General features: G+C 44.7%; 1 protein-coding gene across 4 annotated transcripts in view; it reads left to right on the top strand.

Annotated features, from left to right (window-relative positions):
- The window catches only part of ADGRG6 (adhesion G protein-coupled receptor G6), a 606,009-nt gene that overhangs the window by 523,182 nt on the left and 66,013 nt on the right, over positions 1 to 16,814 (top strand). For all 4 annotated transcript variants that reach the window (XM_069606809.1, XM_069606811.1, XM_069606808.1 and 1 more), the window contains one exon: positions 7,522 to 7,647. In XM_069606809.1, coding sequence (XP_069462910.1) covers positions 7,522 to 7,647 — 126 coding nt within the window. The remainder of the gene's footprint in view (positions 1 to 7,521; positions 7,648 to 16,814) is intronic.

The raw sequence follows: 16,814 nt of genomic DNA, 5'->3' as shown, positions 1-16,814 counted from the left end.
GTGGAGTTGATCGTAATGATCATGGGTAGGGGAGAGAGAAGACGAGACAGGGTTTGAAAACGACATCTAGGATAAGAAAACTGGGAGTGTAGAAGACCAGAAAAATAAGATTGTTTTGCAGAGGGGAGACAATTGTCATGCAGAGCATGGTAGGAAGCATAGGAGCTGTAGTTTCCTACAGTTTTTAGCTTCAACCAGCGTCTTTCTAGTTGCCGGAGAACACGTTGTATGGCCCGGAGGTGGGCGAAAGCCACGGTTGAGGCGATTTTCATGTGGAATGAAAAGTAGAGAGGGGTAGAGTGTTTCAAGAGATGAAGAGAGCAAAGAAGAAATAATGGATGCAGCCTCATAAACTGTCAAAGTCATAAAAGATGGAATGGAGACCAGAGTAGAAGTGGAGGTTCAAATAAAGAGAGTAATATTAAAGTTGCGTAGATATCACCGAGAGTAAGAAAGAGAAGTTGAGGGAGGAGAAGTTACAGAGGGAGAAGTTAGGATGATTGAAACAGAAAGAAGGTGGTGATCTGAAAGATAGACTGGAAGTGAAGACACAGAATATGTAGCAAGAGAAGAGGTCAATATAAGATCCAAGCAAGAACCATAGATATGAGAAGGGGGTAGAAAGAGGAACAAAGAAATGATAATCAAAAATTGAGAGAAATTGAAGAGCAGAATGTGTCGATGAGAGATGAAGGTTAAAGTCACCAAGAACTGTCACAGGAATAGTAGAAGGTAGCAAAAAAGACAATAGGGCATCAATGTCCTCACAAAATGAGGCTCCTTCTTCTACATTCCATCCAGCCCCATCGCGGCCTGGATGGTACAGTCCAGGTAAGCTAAACACACAAATACTACAGAACACAACATTAAATAAAATATTTCACTCTACACACTGCTGTCAATGTCTATATTTCTTGATTTCTCTCAGAGGATGCAGCCCTACCTAGCCGGACCCAAATTGGGCCATAGTTTACAAAATACATTTATACATTAATTCATAGAATAATCTCTATACAAAATAATACTCTTTTAAAAGAGTTCCCCAGATTGGTTTGCTAACGTTGTTGAATTCGGCCAGGTGGAAGAAATAATGGGAGGGGTTTGTTTCTCTCAGGTATTAGGCTTTTCTCATGACGACTCTTGTCTTGTTTGTGTGGGGTAAATTGTATTATTTTTGTCCCTCGATTAAGTACCAAGTACAGTTTGGGTCCAGAGTACAGAACCGTCTTGCACTTCTCTGTTCAACTATCTCATCCTGGTGCATATAGCTCATCGGTTAAGCGCTCGCCTCTGACATTGGGTGGCCAGCCTACACGGTCCAAGTTTCCTTCCCAGCAGGGATGAAACTGTTCTCCATCCTTCTGATTTCAATGAATGGGACTCCTATTCAATTTGGTAATGATAACCACTAGGATTGCAGCGCTTAGAAGCAGGAGGGGAAGTGAAATATATTTGTTTTAATTCATATAACAGGCCAATGGACGGGGAAAGGTAACATGTATTGTCGTGTTGTACCCAAGAGAAGATGGGCTATATCCAATGAGAGCTTAGTGTATAATGTAAAGTTAAGTAAACTAAACGAGGGGCCAGCAGCGTCAAGAATGGCGTTAATTGCATCATTATTTAGACCATAAGTTGCTTATAGCTAACATATGTTTATTATTCTAAAACCATCCAAATATTTCTCAGGGGGCCCGAGTGCACAGACCCTCCAGAGATAAGCTGGTAGCATGGCCAGTGCCACCTCTCGTGTCCTATGAAGCAATCATCGTTGTGCATTCCCTAGATTAGAAATACCTACTTATAGACCGTGTTGACCTGGGCTGCCCCTGTTCGGACTCGCTTCCTTTGATTGGCGATCTATGGTTTTTCATGACTTCTTTTCTCTGTTTAGATGCACATTTAATTGATGTTTTACAGTACTCAACAATGGTCACATAGTCCATACTTACCAAAAGCAGAAGGCATCTCTGGAGGATAGCTCGGGGGCAACGTGCTCGCCTTGGAAGCAAGAGTGCACGGAGCAACACAGGTTCGATCCCCGGGTCCACTTAGAAACCTCTGGGTATTATAACCTATCATATCATATCCCTCTGCAAGAGATGTACAGCTGGGGTGCAGAGAGTGATTTGCTTAGAGCACTGTCAGCCATCAGAGATCAAGGACTGTCAATAACAGAGAGGAGAACAGGGCAGATGGGATGGAGCCAGGTTAAAGTGGACACACGGGGTGAGGAGGCGGTGGGCACGGCACCCACCAGAAAGGAATGCTGCATATCTCATGGAGTGAGCATGATCATCGACAGAACATATCAATCGTGTTCAATTCGTTTGCTTTTAAGATGCAGGTCAAATAAGCATGGCTCAGCCAGGTGGACCCATACGCATCCAGGTGGTAACTTTTTGGATAAGCTGTGTTTTCTTCTGCTGATTGTACCACCGTGTCCAGAAGCCAGACTTCCGTAGAGGTCCTTGCAGGGGTGGCAACAAGGAGAGACTCTTACTCAACGGCGAGGGTAGGGAAAGGTTTCACGGGAGAAGCTAATGCAGGTCAGTCAATTGCTCTCTGGAGAACCGAGAGGTCAACACCATGTCTATTGTATCCAGAAGGCGGGGAGCTGCAGACAGCCCGGAAACATATGCAGCAAGGACACATCCTCCCCATGGCATGTCCAGCAGGCAGTAGTCTCTGGGAGGATGGATTTGCACACCTTAATTGGTGACCAATACTAATGAAAATTGATCCTTTGCTGAGCAAACCTCAGCGAGAGATCCAATTTCATGGGCACACCGTCTGCACACTATTTTCTTCCAAGAAGCCTCAGTGATCTTGGCACCCAGGTCTTCTTCCCATTTCTCCTCATAGGTCAGAAGGGTCGGCATGCTGGCTGCGGGGTGCTATTAGCCTGTAGATTGCAGAGGCAAAGAGGTGGGAGATTCTCAGCACTGGAGGAAGCACCAGAGGGCCCCTGTGCCTGGAAGCCTTGGACTGCTGTCAGTCTATTAAAGGCACTCTGAATGATATTACCCTTAGCTCTCCCTATTATCAAGCTTTTATTTATATTTCAAGACTTCAAAGAGGCCGAGGGCACCTCCATTCCAGGCATCCTTTATGGTGGATGTACCAGTAAAGATCCACTTTGTCCATTTCTTGGTCTTGTTTTGGTTTTTGTCCCTCTTAATTGCAGGATTTTTCCTGAGGCCAACATCACTGTTGGGCGGTGTATGGTCATTGCATCGAATTCCTTGCATCTAAATGCATTTGCATCGAATTTTTTCCATCTAAAAAATGTGCATCAAATGCATTTTTTTTCTTTTCCCCCCAAACCCCTGTTTTTTACCCTTTAAAATCCTCATGAATAAAAATTAACCCTTTACCCCCCAAAAACATGCATTTGATGCACATTTGTTAGATGGAAACAATTCGATGAAATGGCATTAGATGGAATGGCATTAGATGCAATGACCAGGTACCCTGTTGGGCATGTATTTATCATGCATAGTGGGTATTACATTTTGCCATATATAAACCAAACATGTACTCATCGGCGGGCTGGGGGGATATTTAGAACTTGGCAGTACACATATGAAAATGTCAGAATAAGGAACAATTAGATTGGGTATATCTTCTTGAATGGGGAGATTTTCTATTTTTCCCACATTCTGATGCCGGCCTTCAATTTACTCACTTGTTTCATAATGCCAGTGCATTTCTAGAGTCTGAGAACCTTCAATTCATAAGAATGCAATGCAATATTTTGCTCAACTAATCGCCAAACACAAAAACGTTAAACGAGATAAGGACATGCAATTGAGAGGACATAGGCCTTTAAGAAAAAAGTACAAGATTATCTCAATCCCCTCGAAGATGTTGATCAGATTGTCACATGAGGCCTTGGGGTTCAGCAGAAGTCCAAGCAGGTTGTGCTGGCTTTCGGCTGAGGGAAGCTGTAGTCCAAAACATCCTCAGAGCCAAAGGTTGCGGACCCATGTCTTAGATAGATACACTATTCCTACACACCCCCCTTTCAGACAAAAGTCATTAAATCCTCTGTCAAACTGGGCGGGAACTAGAGGGTAAAGCGTTCCTCTACTTTCAAGATTAATCCACCTTCGTTCCCCTTACGTTTTGTAACCCAGAGCAACATTCCTGGACTGCAGGAGGACGCCTTTGTTTTTTGCGGCATTCAAATCTGGGTGTTGCTCAGAACACTCTTTTCTCCCATCTTGCTAAGCTATCTTATAGGCATCGGTTTGCTTCTGTTTATTTCAATAGCCTGCTTGTGGCATTACCCCCATTAGCAAGCCCCCACATAGCGCTGCACTGCAGTGATCAGCTTTTGCCTTCTGCAAGTACGCGCCATTAATGTGAAATTGCAGCAGTCACCACTGTGTCTGCGGATAATGGGTGGAGGAGAGGCGGTGGCTATAGTCCTGGGCATGTCTCTTAAGAGTTGTGAATGGTGGGTGATTGGAGAGAGGACAGATAATAAAGCTCCGTGCTGCGGGGGACAATGAATGAAAATAATGGCAGTAGTTTAAGATACAGTTGTTCACTGTTTCATTCCATGTTGATAGTACAGTTGTAAAACGAAAAGTGTTTGGGGGAGGAATGGAACAAAGGCAGGACAGGACACAGGTATTTGGTTTGTATTGGGGGTGGGTATCAGGTTATGTTTTGCAGGGGCAGGTAGGGGGTCAGAGGGGAGCCTGGTTTCACTCATTGGTCATAAAAAGTAATAACACTTCACTTATATTGTTTGTTTTACCCTTGATGCACAGCTACTGTGCATCAAGGGTAAAGCAAACAGAAGTGTTATTATGCTGTTAGATTGGCCTAGATTCAGTGTAGGCCAGTCTAGCCACGTAATAGCATGCCACTTATCGTTTTTGCTTAACCCGTGATGCACGCTACTGTGCATTAAGGGTAAAGCAAAAAAAGAGTGCCATGCCCCCGGCATCCTCCACCTCTGAATTTAGGGCCCCCCCCTTAGCGAGACTGCTAAATTTAGGGATGGGGGCTAGCACACACACACGCACACATACAACACTTCCACCAGCACATTCACACATTTATTCAAAGAACTTCTTGCATGCACCCATCATAAAAAAACACGCACATATTCAAACATACAAATTACATTTAAAAAGACCTTACCTGCATGGACCCACTGCATACACCACATTGGTACTGTCCTCTACATCGTGACGACACGGACTGACAGGATAGGTGTCCTCTCCTGTCAGTCAGCATGTCTATGCTGTATGTGGAATAATGCCAGGCGGTGGGGCCAGGCTCCCGATGCCACGCTGGCCTCCAATTATTTTGCGGTAAATTTTTGTGGGGAGCACAGGTGGACTCTGCTGCCTGCCACTCAGGCAAGGGAGCAGTCTCCCACTCCCCCTCAAATAATGGCGGGCTGCCGCTAGTTTCTTTTGTACATTTCAACCCTGTTAAAATCTTGAACCACATGGCAAAAATACGGATTCCCGTTTCTGTAAAATTGATCTTTTTAACACCTGCCACATTGCTCCCAAGACAGGTGAAACTTCTGCTATGTTCGCCTGTTGGCTCAGTGACACTTCCTGTCCCTCCTGTAGGCTGTTTTCCTTTCCATGATTTACGCCATTCTGAGGTACGTGGTAACGTGTTGTGCTGCTAGGGTCCAGTGCAGAGAAAGCAATATCAGTTATTTATACAGCAATTTTTAATAAGGGACTCGGGTGCCGATCAGATAGCGCAAACCAGTTCATTATTTGCCGAGGAAGTGATCTAATTATATGACGGCTTATCAGTGAACATTGTGTGGGCTCTAGCATTGCGTTGTTTGCAATCAAAGTCATTAGGGGAGAGGCCGCGGTGGGTGTGGGGCTTGGCAGATTCCCACTGCATAGTGCTGCATTTTATGTGTGTGCGTGTGTGTGTGTTCAGTGTTTCATGGCGCTGTTCAGTCTGTACAATGATATGTAGCGTCCAAACATTCATGAGCCGATTCTGTTCGCGCGGAATTCATGCGTTATTTAAAGAATGTGTGGTCGATGTACTTTCTTCCTTATTCGTTTTTTGCATGCTAGTTTGTTTAATAATGTAAGTGTCTTGAAAGAGTGTTTTACTCCATTTTTGTTGAAGGTAATGAGCTCCCTGTCAGCGACCCATTTCCTCCAGAAAATTGGTGGTGGGACCTTTTGAAATTGTTTTTGCCTAGCTGTGTTATGAAGTGTGTTTTTGCAGGTGTGTATTGACCTATCCACTGTGCTGCTTTTGAAGGCATTTCACTGCGCAAGAAACGTGCCATTCTCAGGTGAGAGCGGGGGTCAATACAAAAGTAGGGAGCGTGGAACCACATGGAAGCCGGCCTTATATGGCTACACCCAAGCACCAGCACAACCGTGCAGCACACCAACAATCTTGCAGCTCAGGAAGGAACTCAAGACCTTACTTCTCAGTCAATACCTAGGTGCCACTCAGGCTCCTTGCATTCTCGCAGAACATCCCACCGCATAGCCAGAACTTTCCATGCCACATATTGTAACCCTGATCGTTTTTTTTCGGCATCCAGTCATTGCATCGAATACAAAGCATTGAATGCCAAAGCATCGAAAAAAATGCATCGGAAAAAGCATCAAATGATTTTTTTCAAAGGTAAAGGTTTTATTTGAATTATAATGGGTTTTAAGTGGTAAATAACAGGGGTTGGGGGACTCCCCCCATTAAAAAAATGCATTCAATGCTTTTCTATCGTTGCTTTTTATTAGATGCTAAGGCATTCAATGCTTTGGCATTCAATGCAATCACATAAACCATTTTTTCATGTATTGGGGTCTGCAACCTTTGACTCTCTCGATGTTTTAGACTACAACTTCCATCAGCCCTTCCCATCATATTCAATGGTGTGGGAGCATGGGAGTCATAGTGCAAAACACCTAGAGATCCACAGATTGCAGTTCCCTGTTCATGTGTTACCCTCAATGGCATGTACATCACTCCCTTGCTTCCTGCATAGATTAACACAACATAGAACCTCAGATACACATACACCCTTTTTTTTCTTCGATCAGGGCGAGAACATTCACATGTGTTGCTCCGCATGTTGACATGCTTTGGGATCATGCCTGTTGTACTTTGCAACAACAACAAATAATGGAATTTGGGGGATTACCGAACATGCTAATGACAAAATGCGGGGGATGTTAGCTTTTTTTTTTAATACTTATCACACATTTATTGCACGTTTACCGAAAATTATGCTAAAGAAAATAATAGCGAAACAATTCCAGACTGATGTGGCCATTGTCATCCCAACCCTGCGCATCATAGAAAACCAATAGCAACAGTTCAATAATCCATTCCGAAGCAGACGTGCACCGCAACATTATCTCAAGAGGACGTAGCAGTGGGGAGGGGCCATTGGAATCACTCTCTAGGTTGGCAGGTTGAAAGAAGCACTGTTGTTCAATCTATTTCATTTCTCTTGGATTAAGATGAATGTATAATTTGTATTGTTTTTTCTCTTTCTGAAAGGACGCGCACATCAACGGTTCTGGCCAGGATTTTGTCAGTTTCGTGGTAGCATGCAGTATCGGAAACATTACCATTCGCGACCTTCAGGAAGAAGTCAAGATCACCATTAGGCACTTGAAACCTCAGGTAAAGTCAAGGCACCCTTACGACATATGCATATAACATGAAACTCACTGCTGTGGCCAGGAATACTAGTGTCCATCACATCCACAATAAAGCCCCATTTTACCGTCATTACAAAGCCAAATGCCTCACCCACACACAAAACAGACAAGCAAGCCAGTTTCTCCTACACATTCCACTCTGCAAACTAACATGTACATAAAAGCAAGCATTTACCCACTGGGCACTCAGGGCATGGAACACCGTACCTCTTTGCCTCTGTGCTGCACCCTCGATCACCACTTTCAGAAAGAGCCTAAAAAAAACCTTCTTTCCAGCATTCCTTCTGCCCTCATATCTTTGATCTCTCCTCTGCCTTTGACATGGTCAACCATGCCATGAGAACCTGGGCATCACGGATCAGGCCCTGGAGTGGTTGATTTCCTTCCTTTTGGACTGCCCCTCCCAGGTCCAACTTGGTTCCTTTCTCTCAACTACCTCTCTCTCCACTTGTGGCGTTCCACAGCTCTATACTCTCACCCTGGTTTTTCAATCTCTACTTGGCCCATTTGGCCCACCCGATCTCTACCTTCTCCTCTAACTTTCAGTGTTATGCGGATGGCAATCAGCTCTCCTTCAGGCTCCCCTCAGCCTCCTCTCCTCTCTCGCTCATTCCTGACTGTCTATCCACAATTCTGCCTTAATGCCAGTAAAATGCAGATCGCTCTCTTTGGGATTCCTGCTCCTGCTTTCCCTCTCTCACTCTGGCCACCCTCCTTGGGCCCCCTTCCTTTGCCTTCCTGTGAAGCAAAAAACCTTGGTGTCATCTTCGACTCGACTCTCTCTTGCTCTCCCACATCCCAGATGTAGCCAAGAAGCCCCACTATCAACTGCACCTCCTTACACACCTTGCCCCAGAAGCTCAATGTCTCTAGAGCCCTGGTTCTCTCTAGGCTGGACTACCTCAACAGCCTCTTTCTCAATGTACCTTCCACTACTCTCTGCCCTCTGCAACTAATACAGAACAGGACTGTGAGACTTATCCTTGGCCTCAAGCCCAGGGAGCATATCTCTCCAGCCCTAAAATCTCTCCACTGGCTCCAGTTAGCTGCAAGGATGGTTTATGGTCTTTTCATTTAAAACTTTCCAACGAAAGTTTTTTGCATCGAAAACCCAACCATCGAAAATATTTCCATCAAATGCATTTTTTTGTATTTTATTTGGGGGGTGCCCCCCAAACTCCTGTTTTTTACCCTTAAAAACCCACCCCAACGAAAATGAACCCCTTATCCATCACATATATGCATTCAATGCATATATCTTTGATGGATAGGTTTCGTTGAAAAAGGTTTCGTTGGAAACCTTTTCGATGGAAACACTAGATACCTGCAAGGATCAAGTTTAAGACCCTTTGCATTGTCCAAAAGGCTTACTAGGGGCGGGGCCCACACTACATCCAACGCTCTCTTCCTAAATACCTTCCACCTCGAGCCGTTCGCTCAGCAACTTCCAACTCTCTAACGCTTCTCCATGCAGAGAGTGGGGGGTACATCTCTCTCCTCTGCAGGTGCCTCACTCTGGAACGGCCTTCCTGCCCTCTCAAACTTGAGACAGACCACCTGAAGTTCCAAAAGCAGCTCAAAACGTTCCTCTTCTCTGCTGCTTTCTCTCTCTCCCTCCCCTGCTGACCTGACCGCCGCACCAACTGGTTGTTTGTCTACCCTCAGAGTCCTACTGTGTACCAGGCTCCCTCTTGATCAGTCACCCTGCACTGCCTCCAGGCCCTCCATGCACTTAGGGGCTGTAACTTAACCTTTACAATCCCGTGCCTCCTTGCACTTCCCAGAGTCACGCTACCTTGTGCTGCACTTACCCAGAGCTGTGCTGCCCTGTTGTGCTGCACTTACTCAGTGCTGACCCTGTGCTGACCTCTTTCCTCTCTGATTGACCCTCTCAGGTCCAACTTGGGTCCTTCCTATCATCTATCTTCCTCTCTACCTGTGGTGTTCCACAGGGGTCTAACCTATCGCCCTGGCTTTTCAACCAATACCTGGCAACTCTCGTCCACTGCATTGCCATTTTCTGCTCAAACTTCCAGTGCTATGCGTACGACACTCAACCCATTTTCAGGCTGCCCTCTGCCACCTCCTCTCCCTCTCTCATCTCTGATTGCCTAACTGCCATTCAAGATTGGTGTGCCGCCAATTATCTTTGTCTGAATGCCAGCAAGACGGAGATCCTCCTTATCGGCACACCTTCACCATCCTTTCCCCTCACTCTCTGGCCGGCCTCCGTTGACCCTCCTCCTACCCCCACCTGCAAGGCTAAGAAACTCGGGGTCATCTTTGACTCCACACTTTCCTTCTCCACCCACAACTCTGATGTCTCTAAAAAGTCAAACTTCCTCTGAAACACTTGTGTACAGACGTGTTATAGATGACTTATCATATCATATCATACCTGTTTCCACATTACATTACCCAGCCCCACCATCCCCCTGCTATCTCGTGCCTATCCTAATCTTTCTCTCCTATCCTGATAACATGTTGTAACCTCTGATTCACATCTCATCTTTTCAGCCTTTGAACCTTGTAAGGTGAGACGCTTTGGATAGGGCCAGGGCTGAACAACAAATCTAATACATAAATAACCCAGCAAAATGGAATTGTGAAAGTTACTATCTGGCCATAGAGAGTGGTGGATTGAGGGACATGGGCAAAGGTGCAGGTAAAATGTAATTAGACGATTAAAACATTTAAGAATGCCTCAGAGGCGTGACCACTTTTAAACACTCTGCCATCTCTGGAGGTCTTTAACTCATTGCCTCCTGGGATTTATTGGGGGGGATTTGTAGAAATGATGCACATCAATGTGTCTGTTATTTTCCTTTTTTTCACACAGCTTTTAACTTGACGCAACATTGTAGAAGCCTCCGGGTGTAGACATTGAGGCGAATGTTTGATAAAGGAAGGCAATATTGTCAGAGACTGTCTTTCTAGACTAAAATTCATGAACCAGGTGGCATGACAGTGTGGCAGTGCTAGGCCCAGCTTCTGCTGGCGCCACAGGGCAGGGACCTTGTGCTGAGGAGGAGGAGGAGCACTGTTAACAAAAGGGAACGAAACACGGAAATGCTGAAGAACGTTATGTAGGACTTCAGCTTGGATGCAGTCTCTAGCGTTGCTGAGGCCCTCGTTGGTTGTCAATCTAGACCAGTATAAACTTGGCAATGCATTTGTGCCAGAGTTCAAGCTAGCAGACATTTGACGATTGCGGATAAACATAAACGGAAAGTGATACCTGCCCACAACATGCTCCTCATACCATAGTGTTTCTCCGAGCGGATCACAGGGAAATGCAGCGTCCCAGCACTGTAGAAGTATTAAATTGCTAGCCATTTGGGACTGTTGTTTAAGCTCCTAGGTGGGTCTAGATAAGAGGTTGACAACCTGAAGCTTTCTGTTTGTTTTGGACTCTGATTCCTGTGATCCCTCACTATTGACGGTGCTGGTTAGGGCAGACAAGAGTTGTATTCCAAAATATCTTTTGCGGCATGTGCTGCAGAAGCCTGGCCTAGAATCTATGAGTGGAGCTCAAATATGCTTGATAATATTCTATACATTACACTTGCCTCCGCTTTGATTGACCCCGTGGACAATTTCTTAGACTGGTTAGATATGGGGCGAATTTAATGAGATAAGTCCTCTGGAACATAGAGGTTAACACTTATTTTATCATTGCATACGTTCGAGTAATGTCACCACTATTTTTGTACTGCGTCGCTTTGTTCGATCAGGGTGTCATTTTGTAAGCATTGATGTACCGATTCATTTTAGGGATTAACACATTTAATACATTGTAAGGAGTGACGGTATAGCACACATATAAGTACCCTGTCATAAAACAATGGTTCAATGAGTTGTTCTTATTGCATTGTCGTCATTTTATTTTATATTGTTTGGCATTAACTGGAAATTTGGTTTCATGTAAATGTTCTCAAGCGTTGCACTCAGTAGGTTTATTTTCAAATAGATCTCTTTTAAAGTGTTCATAATTGATTGTTGTTTGGATTTTATGAACATGTTAGTTAGGGGTACTTTTTTTAAAGTCTTCAGCCAAACAAAGGTTCTTTGGATCGGTATTGGCAAAGCATTATACATTAAAGGGCGGATATGTTGTCCCATGAGCTATATTGTGCTCCCACATACTTAATCCCGGAGGACCCTTAACACAGTGTTGTTCCTATATCTTCTGAAGGTGATATTTGTGATTCCATCTTGATAGAAGCTATTAATATAGAGAAACTCTGCTAACCATGGCCAGAGCTCTACCAAAGGAGCCTTACACTGCTGCTGATCTTCTATCACCCAAAATGATATGCAGTGGTCATGAAGGGGACATTTTAGATTCCATTCTGCCCAGTGCAGAGGGCCTTAGTGACACTGGCAAGGGGAACACCTTCAAGGAAATTCATCTTGGAGCAATGGGATCAATATTGTATGAGGATGATTAATATGATTTTCTGTAATACATCTTGGAATTTACTCGGGAATTAATACCATCGCTGGTAACTTTCATCTCACTCCCAGTACACCTCTGCTGGGTGGAAATGGTGGCTGTGTCAGTATTCTGTGTTACTGACTCTCATATTAAATTAACGCTGTTTCTAGTGACACAAATGGTAAAATACCAGTAGCCGGTACAAACGTACGTTTCTGGCGCACTATTACGGCCCCCCCAGGCGAAAAGACCTCTCCGTAGTGCGTGGCCTAAAAAGCGCCCGGCTTGTAAGGGATACATGCTTGTCCCCTAAGGGAATACCTAGAAATAAAGACACAGACATCAGGGGTCAACAAAATATTTCATTAAGTGTCTGTTTTTCTGGGTCTGTGGGTTGGACTAATCCATCCAGCTCACTATGAGGCTGGATGGAATGTTAACAGAACTAAAGGAAGGAGCAAAGGTGCAGAACTCCTCTGCCCAAGAATGGGCTGGGCAGGGGAGGAAAGAATCCAAAGAGGATTTAAAAAAGAAGAGACAGTTGGAAAAGGCCAATGGGAAAATAGGAGAAATAGTAATAGGAGGGAGAAGGACGAAGGAAATCAAAGGGGGAGAAATAAAAGAGAAACTATCCCCCTGGATGGGTAGACACTGCACTAACCCATCCTTCCTGACCTGGGTTAGGGCCAGACAACAAGGGCTACATCTGCATGAGTGTTATGTGACAAAACATAAAACACACTTTATTTACATTGTGAAAGTTGCTAATAGTAAATTTCCTTTTTAGAACAAGCCTAGAACTGATTACCACTATTTTAAGAACTCTTTTCCTGTGATGGGCATTTATGAATCCAATGCATTTAGCATTGGTGGTAAACTGGTAAAGTGGATTTCCCAGTCTAGTGACATTTGGGCCTTCTGTAGTTGGCAGAATTTACCACCTTATCACCTTTTTCAGTATGAGACCTGTTGAATGTTTTTGTAGAAACACAGCCACTCCCACTGAATTCGCTGCCAGAATGCTCTAAACCCCTGGTCATGCTTATTGAATGTTTCTCTGTCAAAGACAGGGCTGGCTACTGGCAAAAAATTGGATGACATGACAATCATTTCTCAATTAAATTCTGTAGCCAAGAGCAGAATCATTCTAAAAACAATCATGCAACGTATGTCATACTTGTTGTGATGCTGTTGGTGGCCTCAATTTGAGTAAGTTTCACCTCTTCAAAGTGTTTGTTTTCAGGAATGTAGTATGTGGAGGTAAGTAGCACTAAGCTGCTTCATTACCCAACAAACAGAGTCGTGTTTATCTGGCAGACATTGCTTCCTGAAGTCCTGGCCATCGCCTCTGCCAATGTGCGCATAGGGTATCTTGTAGCATTTCCTGCAGTGTCTGCGGCGAAATGTGTCCCGGCCCGGCCGATAACCCTTTCCCTGCGGAGTGACGAAGCTGGCACTGCTAGCGCCATTAATCAACGCTTGTGTTCCCTCGAGTTCCTTGTGCGCAAACCCGGCTTCCCATCCTTAGAGTACATTAGGGATTTTTTTAAGAGCAGGACTTTTTTTTAAATCTACGATTCTAAAAATTCTTTTAAATTTCCTAAATCTCTCAGATAAAACAGATGGATCCCAGGAGTGGACCGCGGTCACAATGGGAACCAAACATCAGATAGCAGCAATGCAGGGATAAATTTCCATGCATTCAGAACTGAACAGGGGAAAATAACAAAATGCATTAGGTTAAGAGGTACCCTACTCTTCTCCCCACTGCATGTTGCTTATAATATAAGTCACAGATGAGATGCATACTTGCTTGGAGAAGGGGTGGGGGTTCGAAACTATGCTCATCTGTTATATAGACAAAATAGCACATTCTGACTTAATCCACGTACACCTATCAGAGCGTGTTTGCTTTTCTGTAGACAATCAGACAGTGTGCAATCCAAGCTCCAGTGGCAGCTCATGCCTGCATTCTATGCATCCCCTGTGTTCTTTTCACAGCTTCCGGCTCTCTGGTCTGGTAGCAAGCATGTGATGGGGGGCTCTAACTGCTGCAAAGGCTGCATTCCAATCCCCAATCAGGGATGGGTACAGAGTTGGCACTGGTCAAGGAGAGACAAGGTGTGCCGAAGGGATCCCGGTGTGATGCTGCCCGTTTCCCCCCTGCACAAGCTCTACTAGCATTAGAGCCCTTAGCATCGGGATCCATTGTGTGCTCGGGGGCCCTCACCCTCATTAGAGGCCCTCTCCTTTGGTTCGGGAGCACTAAGTTGGGCGGCGGTCACCTACCACACAATAGAGCCCTCTGGTGCCACCGCTAACACGTCATTCATAAAGGATACACACCCTATGACTGCGGCTCCTCCAACATCTTACTTGAAATTGAGAGGACGAGCCACTGTTTTTTGAAAACAGGGGCCGGTCAGAAGAGACAACACATGATGGGCCTGATTCAAAAACAGTTTTGCTGCAGAAAATGCACAGGTGCTCTGGAGCGTCTCAGATTTGCACCTGCAACCTCATACACATTCCCAAACCCTGAAATTGGAGGACAGCCGGAGATATCCGGAGCATCGCTGAGATGCACTTGAGCGAGTCTCTGCAAATCGTGTATAGTACTGTGCATCTGTTAGGTCCCCCAGTTATCTCCAGATGTTCTCCAGCTCACAGCTTTTTTTGAATACATTGTAAGGGAGCAGCTGCAAATCTGAGATGCTCCAGGTATCTGTAGATGGACTCTAGTGCTCAATAGCTACACAATCCTCATGGAAGTCTGGCGTTACTACTTTTTGGTCTTGCATCAAGTGACATTTCTAACAGCAATGCTGCGGCAGGCAGGGGGAAACACTCACAATCCAAGAAATATTCCAGTCTCACGGAACGGGAAGAATGTGGACTCTTCTCACTAATAGTTGTGCATAAAACACACGTGCACAGAATCCTCAACATAATCAGCACAGAAACCCGCACAGTCAGATTCTACACAAAATGTATTCTTCATTTGGACTGCTCAGAATGAATTGGGCCAAAACGTGTTAGGCGATCGACGACTGCTGCTCGGATGCATCACTGAGGCCTCCTCATGATTCCACTGTGAAGACTCAGCGGTCAAGGCTCTGCTCTAAAGGTTCTCTGTAGCTTTTCTGAAGTCATTCTTGATAGAGGGGCATCACAACTATGAAAAAAGAAGTCCTGTGCTCTGACTACTGAGGGCTGGCAGATCAAGCAGCAAATGGCCGTTTCTCAACAAATGCAGGACCCATTATCGAAACAGGACGTGAGACAGACTGCCTCAGGGTTCTGATCTTTATAAAAATGGAATTCTGCTCCACCTTCACAGCCTTGATTGTAGCATTGCATGGCTATCTGGTGACGTTGACCGAGATTGAATCTGAAAAGAAGAATCCATTATCCAGTATTGTCTCAATCCTGGAATATTTATAACGAGACGGCACAATGGTCCTCAGAAATATATGTCAATTGGATGTAGAGATAACAGGAGTATCTGAAACCCCAGAGAGAAGATGTATGCTGTTTTCTCGTCTATATTTCTATCGATATGTTTTTTTCATTGTTCTAACTCAATCATTCAAAAAGAATGTTTTCCCACTTTTCATTTTTACAGACTATTTTTTAAAACACCACGTTTTTAGTTTGCTAGTTTTCTAGGGAGGCTTTACCAAAACACACCCATTCTGCTATGTACTGTCACCCCCCCGTGCTGCCGCCCCGATGAATTGTAGTGCAGCTCAGCAGCTTGTCTGTCAGTCCCATTTCTTTGTGCCTTCCTCATCCTTCCCTGTCCCTTGCCTAACCTGCTGTCTATTTTTCGTGAAATGTGAGCCCCCATCCTCACCCCAATGTCTCTTTGCCCGTAATCTACCTCCGCACGCCTGCCCCCTTCCTAGCTACCTATCTCCATGATGGAACTGCAGCATCAAATCCTGAAGCCAGAACCTCGCTCATGTATCTAAAATTGAGCCATTCTACCCCATACATATTCCACAACTTCTCCCCACAAATGCGCAGGCAGTGATGTTATAACTTCAAATTAACCATCTCCCATCTAGAAGTCATTGGGCTGAACTAGCAGTTACAGCTTAATAAATCAGGGTCCAACAGGTCTTGGGCAGGGATGCCAAGGTTTCCATTTTATTGACAAAGAGAATATAAGGAACAATTTATATAGCGTTTTAATCCAAAGCGATTTACACTTTAACAACAGAATACATCGAACATGAAACAGGAGAAGCAAATAGCAATAAGTGTTAATCAAACCACTAAAACAGTAAGTAGGACAATTTATATACTAGGATGAAGAAGAGGAGGGAGTGGGGGAGGAAGGAAGAGGGAGAGTAAGGAGAAAAGTGAGACAGTAGGACGAGAGAAAGATTCAGGAGTGAAGGGGGAAGATAAAGGGAACTAAGACGGAGGGAGGTAAAGAGGGAGAGAGAGAAAGGTGAGAAGGAAAAAGTTATCAGGGAGGGGAATGAAGAAGGAGTGATTTCAAGGAGGTGCGGAAGGAGGAATAGGTGGGGTTGGATACAGAGATGTCTCAGATGGTTCTATGTTTGTTCATTGACTGACGTTTTTTCAATGTTTTTTCCCCAAAACTTTCTTTTTTATGTATTGCCGACCACCCCTACCACTTATATGCACCCCCTCGCCCACTATATTTTTTGATGGGTTTT

This window comes from Ambystoma mexicanum, chromosome 4p, assembly GCF_040938575.1.
Source record: "Ambystoma mexicanum isolate Mex_15411 chromosome 4p, UKY_AmexF1_1, whole genome shotgun sequence".
NCBI lineage: Eukaryota > Metazoa > Chordata > Amphibia > Caudata > Ambystomatidae > Ambystoma > Ambystoma mexicanum.
The sequence above is the reverse complement of the archived record's forward strand: the minus strand, read 5'-3'. Positions and strand labels throughout refer to the sequence as shown.